Below are 8,884 nucleotides of genomic sequence, written 5' to 3'. Positions count from 1 at the left end.
TACTGATATGACATAATGTTGAGAATTTATAGCCAAAGAAATGGTGATGTGTTGGGAGCTGAAACTAGTGACTGTGATATGTAAGCCACCTCCCCAAAGCACCCAAAGTTTCCCACCAGCACACTGATTGGAGAAACTGTGTTCAAACTTCAGTGTATTTTTCAACATATCCAAACTATTCTCATCTGCAAAAGGTTCAGCAAGCATAATTAAATTTAATTTCAACTTTCTAACCAACTTACCCAATCTTATCCGAGATGTTTTGAGTCCCCGGATATTCCAATATAATGGACTACAATTCATAGATTCAGGCATACGGGCTTGCGAGGAACCCGAGTTGAGCTTCTGAGTTTTTTCCTACCCTTTCCTTGATTTTTCTCTTTTGTTTCATCACTGTCCGATGGGTATTGTTTATTTTTACTCAGGTGTTCCGCAATTTCATTTTCTGGTTCCGAGTAACTTTCTTCGGCCCTACCGTCTTGCATGTTTCCGAGATTATATAGGTCCCCTTGTCTGGTATCTTGCGACTCTTGTACAAACATTTCCTCTGGCCTGGTTTCCGGCACCATTTCCACACTTATTTCATCACTACCCACAATGGCATCCCCATTTAATCGAATGAGCAAATTTGCAGTCTATTCCCCTATCGGTGAGAGTTCCGGAATTTCACGAGAATTGCCTTGAGCTTTCGTTACTTGCTTTTCAGTGTTTCTCATCACTACTTCCTGTTCCCTTTCATACGACCACAGTTCCACTGTATTTACCTCCCCGTTAGCATGATCTTGTATCTCTTCTCTTTCCGTCAAAGGCTTTTCTGTTATTGGTTTCTTCCCTGTAGCCGAGTTGGTCCCCATTCTCGGAATTTCAGTTTCTGTCTCTTGGGTTGGTTCAGCATTTCTTGATTCAGTATTTCGGCAGTTCAGCAATTCAGTAATTATTGGGTAGTTATTCTCTCCATTTTTCCGGTTGGCTACCTCCCCCATTTCCGTTCGGCAATTCGACAAGTCAATGATAACTGGTTCATTATTTTCACCATTTTCCCCGTAAGCTACTTCCCCCATTTCCGACCACACCACTAATTCGTTAGCCCCTGTTTCGGCCTCTACGTCTTCCGCCTGTATAATTGGTTTTTCCACATCCATTTCCATCATACAATTTCCTGCTTCCTTTTGTAACCTCACAGTGTTATTCCTCTTTAAGCCACTCGGGCCAGCACCTCCAATTTCAACCCATTTCATCTGCGGTAAGAACTCTGTTTCTTTACCTTCTTCTTCTTCATTTATTAAATTCTGAGGCTGACTAATTTTTTTATTTTCCTCCCTTTCTTTTCCCTTTTTAACTCCAATGTTCCTGGCCCCCTCTTTCCGTTTACACTTCTGAAAATTGTGGCCTTGGACTCTACAATTTGAGCAATAAGCAGGGAGTGTTTCACACTCTATCTTCACATACAATCTGGAGCAATGATTGGGCGTGCCAATCCAGATTCCTCGGATTGGTTCTACAGCAGCATCCATCTCCAAACAAACCCTCGCTCCGTCTATCTTGGTGGCGCATCTTGTGGCATTGTCACGGCGTAAAAACCGCCCAAGAGGAGAAGTAATATTTTTCAACATAGATTCATGGTAAAAGTTAGGAGGCAAACCTGGAAGGAAAACCCACACCGGGACAAGGGATGGTTCGGCCTCCTCATCAAAGTCTGGGTGCCAGTGGAAGCCTCGGTATGGAGCTCCATTAACGTCCGTTGCTTCCCTCGAAAAAGCCTTGACAAAATCTGATTCATTTGAGAACCGAATGAACACGTTTCTAGCTCTTCTCATAGCCGAAATCACAGGTTGAAACTCTAAGCCCCATCTATTCCGAATGAAGGCACGGATGACATCTAGTGATGGCCTTTGCTTGAGAAACTTCAAAACCATGGAATATTTGAAAGGTACAGCAGACCTCTCAATTTCTTCTTTGGAAAAAAACACACAAATTTCTCCATCAACAACCTTGGCCGGACGAAATGGAATTTCAACCTCCGGTAATGGCTGAGGGGATTGTGCCACCATATCCGCAAAATTTATCTGCCGTCCAGCATTCGCTGTTGGCCCAGGACCCCCAGCGGCAGCCATACGCGCCGCCCTGGTTCAAAACTGAACCACTGTCTCCGGCCAAAGTGCCGAGGAAAGGAAGCTTCCCCCTTATCCCGTACCACCGGCCAGCCCAAAACAGTCAGGTACCCCCCATCGCCCCCAACAAACTGAAAGCTCCGCCCCCCCCTCTATCCCCTGCCCCCCCCCCCCTCGATCCTCTTCCCGTCCGAGCTCCCCGATCTGAGAAGAGTAAGAGAACTGGTATACGATCTAACGAAGGTCACGGTGAGCTCAAAGCCAAGCTCAGTGACTCCGTATCTCCGATCTACACCAACAGCTCTGCCCCTCCCTTCGATCTGCCGCCACCCCCCTCGATTCTTCGCCCTCCCCTTAGCTAGCGGCCGAGCTCGTCCGTCAACGACCTTAGAGTGGCAGACGGAAAACTAAAACCAGTTCCGCCTCCCCCTTCGATCTGCCTCCCCCTTCGATTTAGGTGTTTGGACTATAAGTCCCGATGCATCATATTTTACTATTGAATCAATTTTGCAGGAATTGTTTCTTTCAAATATTGGCCAATATTTTACGTCGGTATTTTTAGACGGTTCTTAATTCACTTTCTCCATTACTTCTGGTAATGTCAATTGTCATCTCATATGGAAATACGTTGTCGACAACGATTTTATTTCTATCCATAATTTCTCCATTATTCATGAAATGTAACGAGATCTCGTTATTTTCAGGTACCTGTCCCTCTTCAAGGGAATACATTTTCATAAAAAACCTCTTCAGGAGGCACTCTTCAAGAGTTTATATAGGAGAATTTTATACAGAGAATTTGGATGGACTTTATTGCTTGTTTTGTGGGTATGGCCTCTTCAGGAGCACCAAATTATTTGTGCCTTTCTCTTTTGAGATACTATATCTTTTGTATCGATAAGTCTCACATGCCTTTATACATGCTTTTAGACTGCTGAATTTCTTAATTGTCCTACAAGGACTTCAATCCTCGCTGAAATTTTAGCAGCTAGAATATGAGACATTTTTATCTTATTGCATCCAAAATTTAATTATCATCTGAACTTCTGGTTCACATATGATAATCAAGATAACGTTGAATAATTTCATCTTATTTGCTTCAAGCAAATTTTTCTTTCCACTTCTGGTGGTAAGACTTTATAGTAAAAGAATCTTCTGGTTCTTTTATGGACGTCCATATGAAAATCATTCGACTTATCGTAATTGATTTTGGATGATCAAGATAACCATGAAAAAATATAAATATTTTGAATCATATCACCTTTTGATGCATCATAATATTTGATTCAATAATTTGTATAATATCATCTCAAAGAGAAAGCTTACAGCTTTTCCAATACGAGCTTCTGGCCCGAAAATATATTCATTATCACGTCCAATCACTTAGTTTCTTTGAATGAAACGCATTATTCTTTTCACTTCAGGGAATAGAATGATATAAATTCATTATTATTCATTTCAGGGAATGATGTAGATCTAGTAAGACGTGAATAATGATTCTTATTAAAAGCTCATTATTTTGTTCAGTCACTGAAAGACCTGATACAAATTTATAATATATTGTGAACGTTTACATTTTATATTGTTACTTCAGGAGCATACTCAATATTGTTACTTCAGGAGCACATTCGAGACGTTCATTCAAATATATATTCTTTCCACAATTTCAATTATGCAACTTCAGGTACATAAATCATAATGAGATTTTGGTACAAGTATCACTCATATGAGATACTCAATAAAATTATTGATTTAGGACGATCCTTCAGGGATGCTCCATTTCCATTCTCAGATAAATCATATCATCAATAATTTATAACAAGTATAAATAAATAAAACTTTCATTACTACAAAACATTGTAGAATATAAAAATATTTTATAATAAGATAAAGGAAATACATTAATTAAAAAGGAACACTTTCATGATCAACTCTTCCACTAGAATCCTCAAAAAAATCAGAAACATCAAGACTTGTAATATCTTCTCCATCTATAGAATCTAAAGCATATGATGGTTCAGTAAAATTTGTTTCAAATTTCTTTGTTTTTTCTTTTATAGAAGATTGGTATAAGTCAACCAAGTGCTTATCTGTACGACAGATACGAGCCCAATGTCCAGTCATACCACATCTATGGCATCCATCTTCATCTTTCTTTAAAAATTTGTTTTGGGGACCTTTGCCCTTCTCTGAGTTGAACCACTTCTGGTGGTACGGTGTATATCTATTATTGTCCCTTTTAGTGTGGTCACTTCTAGGACCTCCACTTCCATAGTTTTTCCTACCACGTCCACACCCTCGTTTTCTTTGAAAAGATGCATCATTCGCTTATGGGAATGATGTAAATCTAGTACCATTCACTTCAGGAAATGATATAGAACCAGTAGGACGTGATTGGTGATTTTTTAACAAAAGCTCATTATTTTGCTCAGCTAATAGAAGACAAGATATAAGTTCAGAATATTTTTTGAACTTTCGCTCTCGATACTGCTGCTGCAGGAGCACATTCGAGGCATGAAAAGTAGGATATGTCTTCTCTAACAAGTCATCATCAGTGACTTTTTCACCACATAATTTCAATAGCGAGCTAATTTTAAAGAGTGCAGAGTTATACTCACTAACACTCTTGAAGTCTTGCAACCTCAGGTGCATCCAATCATGACGAGCTTTTGGGAGGATTACAGTTTTCTGGTGTTCATATCTCTCCCTTAAATCATTCCACAAAATAAGTGAATCTTTCACCGTTAGATACTCAGTTTTTAATTCTTCATGAAGATGGTGCCGAAAGAAAATTATTGCCTTAGCACGGTCCTGCAGGGACCCTTGATTTCCTTCTTTAATTGTATTTCCCAGGTTCATCGCTTCCAGATGGATCTCAGTATCAAGGATCCAAGATAAATAATTTTTTCCAGAAATGTCAAGAGCAACGAATTCCAATTTTGTAAGATTTGACATTTTTTACATATATAAATCAGGAATATAAAAATATATTGAAAAACTTACTTGAAGTAGAGGACTACTAGCTTCAAAATCGTCAGAACTTTCGTGCTGATAACGTGTTATGAAACTATCGAAAAGTAAATAGAGAGATAAATTTATTATAAAACTTTCTAAAATGAGAGAGAGAAATAGAACTCATAGAAGTTATGAAACTTATGAATTTCTTAAAAAATTCAACAATATATATAGGCGTACAAAGGGAACTATGCTAGCTTACTATGCAGTACTATGCTGGCACTGTGCATATGTCGGCCATTCACTATGCTAATTACTATACAGTACTATGCTGATACTATGCATTATGCTATGTCGGCCATTCACTATGTCAGTTACTATGTTGGCACTATGCACTGTGTTATGTCAGCCATTTACTATGCCAGTTACTATGCAGTACTATGCTGGCACTATGCACTTGACGATTAGATAAATGTGGTCATACAATTCAAGATAGTTTATAACAAGATTGTCTATTCTATTTCTATTTTATATTTAGCTGACGTAAATCTCCTACTTGTAGAGGTTACTATTCATTCATCTAAATAATTTTTTATTATTTCTCTCTCTTTTGTCTCCCATAATAGTTTCTCTCTCTTTGTATATTTTTTTCAACAAATTATTTAATAATATAATATTTAAATGATATAGAAAAAAATAAATAAGCTAATAGAATAATATATTATAAAAATTAGTATATAAAATAGAAATAATGAATTTTGATAATGTATTTTAAAGAATATTACATAAATCATTGAAAGTGTTCTAAAAAGTTGAAAAAATTATAAATCTTATATATAAAAATGTGTTAAATTAAAATATATGATAGATTTCGTTTATAAAGAAATTTTGAATTGAAATATATTTAATAATTTAAAAATTACGTATTTAAATATTAAATTTAATTTGAAATTAGAAATTGATATCAATTAGTTCTGACAACCATACGAGACGTAACACAGCTAACGCTCTGCTTCACGCAACCTCTAATCGGACCAAGCATTTATTCCTTCAACGTGGCAATGACAAGAACAAGCAAAAAATCTATCTCATTATCCTCATCAATTTTGCAACCGTCCATTTCCACCATCCAACGGCCCAAACAGTCTCATATCCCCAACCATATCCATCACTCCCAACAAAAATCCAACTCTTCACTGAATCACTCTCATTGTTTCGGCTCCAACTCCGGCGAAAATGACTTCCATTGCTCTGAAATCCTTCGTTGGCCTCCGCCAAACCTCTTTGGAGAAGCCCCATTTGACTTCCCAAGCGAAACCCAGCTCGATAAATCCCAGAAAACTACGTGTCATTGCCTCCAAGTCCGCTCCGAAGCTAACCAATCGAAACCTCCGGGTGGCCGTTATCGGTGGCGGACCAGCCGGAGGGGCTGCTGCCGATACCCTCGCCAAAGGCGGTGTGGAGACGTACCTAATCGAGCGTAAGATGGACAACTGCAAGCCCTGTGGCGGAGCCATCCCTCTTTGCATGGTAGGGGAATTCGACCTCCCTTTGGACATCATTGACCGCCGCGTCACCCGAATGAAGATGATATCTCCCTCGAATGTTGCCGTTGACATCGGCCAGACCCTGAAGCCCCACGAGTACATAGGGATGGTACGGCGTGAGGTCCTGGACTCGTATCTACGGGACCGGGCCAAGGCGAGCGGCGCCGAGATCATCAACGGGTTGTTTCTAAAGATGGACGTGCCGAAAGATGGAGTTTCTCCGTACGTGCTGCATTATACAGGGTACGACGGGAAAGCCGGTGGGGTTGGGGAGAAGCAGACCTTGGAGGTGGACGCGGTGATCGGCGCCGATGGGGCTAATTCTCGTGTCGCCAAGGGCATTGGTGCTGGTGATTACGACTACGCCATCGCATTTCAGGTAATGCATGACTAATGTTATGAAAAAAAAAAACAAAGTTTGTTAATTTAAGATTTGTAAATTTGTTTGGGATAATATAGTTTATGTTTCTGTCTGAATGATATTTTAGGATTTGTGTTGTCCAATGTTAAAAGTTGTTTGATTTGTTTGGGTCAATGGCAGCATCATAGTCATAGATAAATGAATGTGTGCTAAGAAATTATTGGATGTTAGGACATTCGAAAAATTTTAACATGGTAATGCTTTAGATGGGAGTTTTAGAAATGGGAAGTTTGGGTAATTTTTGTTTGTTTCTTCCTCGTGAAATTCCAAGTACTTGCGTTGTAACGCGTCACTGAATTCTAGATTCTGTCTCTGTGACTGCAGGAGAGGATCAAAATCCCTGATGATAAAATGGTATACTATGAGAACCTTGCCGAAATGTATGTGGGAGATGATGTTTCACCCGACTTCTATGGTTGGGTCTTCCCCAAGTGCGATCATGTGGCTGTTGGCACCGGCACTGTAACCCACAAAGGAGACATCAAAAAGTTCCAACTTGCAACAAGGAAGAGAGCCAAGGACAAGATTTTGGGTGGTAAGATAATACGAGTTGAGGCACACCCAATCCCGGAACACCCCCGCCCGCGCAGGTTATTAGGAAGAGTGGCTTTGGTAGGAGATGCGGCCGGGTACGTTACTAAATGCTCTGGCGAAGGTATCTATTTTGCTGCGAAGAGTGGGAGGATGTGTGCTGAGGCTATCATCGAAGGTTCGGAGAATGGGAAGAGGATGGTGGATGAGGGCGACTTGAGGAAGTATTTGGAGAAGTGGGACAAGACTTACTGGCCAACATACAAGGTGTTGGATGTGTTGCAGAAGGTGTTCTACAGGTCGAACCCGGCAAGGGAAGCCTTCGTGGAGATGTGTGCAGATGAATATGTGCAGAAGATGACTTTTGATAGCTACCTGTACAAGACAGTGGCGCCTGGGAATCCTCTGCAGGACTTGAAGTTGGCTGTGAATACCATTGGGAGCTTGGTGAGGGCTAATGCACTTAGGAGGGAGATGGACAAGCTTAGCGTATGAAAGAAATCAATTTTAGTGATATATCTGTTTTTAAATTTGTTAGTACTTCAGCATGGGGACAGTTTCTTAGTACCCAGGAATTCAATCTGCATTTCAAGTTTAGTTGATCAGATGTTCTCCAGTTATGATGTGATTGTTATATAGACAGTGCATCGATGTAATACCATGCCTGTAATGATGTTCTATAGAACTTTAGGCAACATGCAGTCAATGAATGCAGAATGCCTTGCATATGCTGACTATCTTTAACCGTATCTTGCCCTTTCCTTTGCTATCATCCATTTGGGATCCTTTTACGTGACATGATTAGAAAACTGTACTTTTGATACTTTCAACAAAAACAAAAACAAAAAAACAAAATTACCCGGAGGGCAATTTTTGTTATTTGTTAGTAGCTTTTATGATAGACAGGTGTCTATATTAAGCCTCTCCTTTGATCAACAGGATCCCTTAGAAATTGGAATGATGCTACATGTCTACTAAATAGAAAAAGTATGGAAGCATGATGGCATTGGTCAGCGATTTAGTTGTCCTTTTTTATTAGCCATAATTTATTTGTGTTTATACCTACATCTTCTACTCAAATATCAAAAGCCCACAGGGGCAAGGTAGTATTGGTTAAGAAAAGAGGCATGAAGGGAGGCTGCAAATTCTATTTCCAGGTGGAAAATTTTACATACCACACTTATATCTCATATTTTATCCTATTATGACGAGTAGATATTGTTCATTACGTTTGAATTTTTTTTAAAAAAATTAAAAAGAATAAAAAATTATATAAAAATAATACATTTTATATAGTAGAATGTGGGTGTTATTTATAT

General features: G+C 39.2%; 1 protein-coding gene across 1 annotated transcript; it reads left to right on the top strand.

Moving 5' to 3' along the window:
* Window positions 1-6,192: 6,192 nt before the first annotated feature.
* LOC122281679 (geranylgeranyl diphosphate reductase, chloroplastic) lies at window positions 6,193-8,309 on the top strand. The gene is made up of 2 exons (XM_043093412.1): window positions 6,193-6,992; window positions 7,359-8,309. Exons 1-2 carry the CDS (start codon window positions 6,303-6,305, stop codon window positions 8,058-8,060), a joined length of 1,392 nt encoding a protein of 463 aa, XP_042949346.1. The 5' UTR covers window positions 6,193-6,302; the 3' UTR covers window positions 8,061-8,309.
* Window positions 8,310-8,884: the final 575 nt, after the last annotated feature.

Source organism: Carya illinoinensis, chromosome 11 (genome assembly GCF_018687715.1).
Source record: "Carya illinoinensis cultivar Pawnee chromosome 11, C.illinoinensisPawnee_v1, whole genome shotgun sequence".
Classification (NCBI taxonomy): Eukaryota; Viridiplantae; Streptophyta; class Magnoliopsida; order Fagales; family Juglandaceae; genus Carya; species Carya illinoinensis.
The sequence above is the reverse complement of the archived record's forward strand: the minus strand, read 5'-3'. Positions and strand labels throughout refer to the sequence as shown.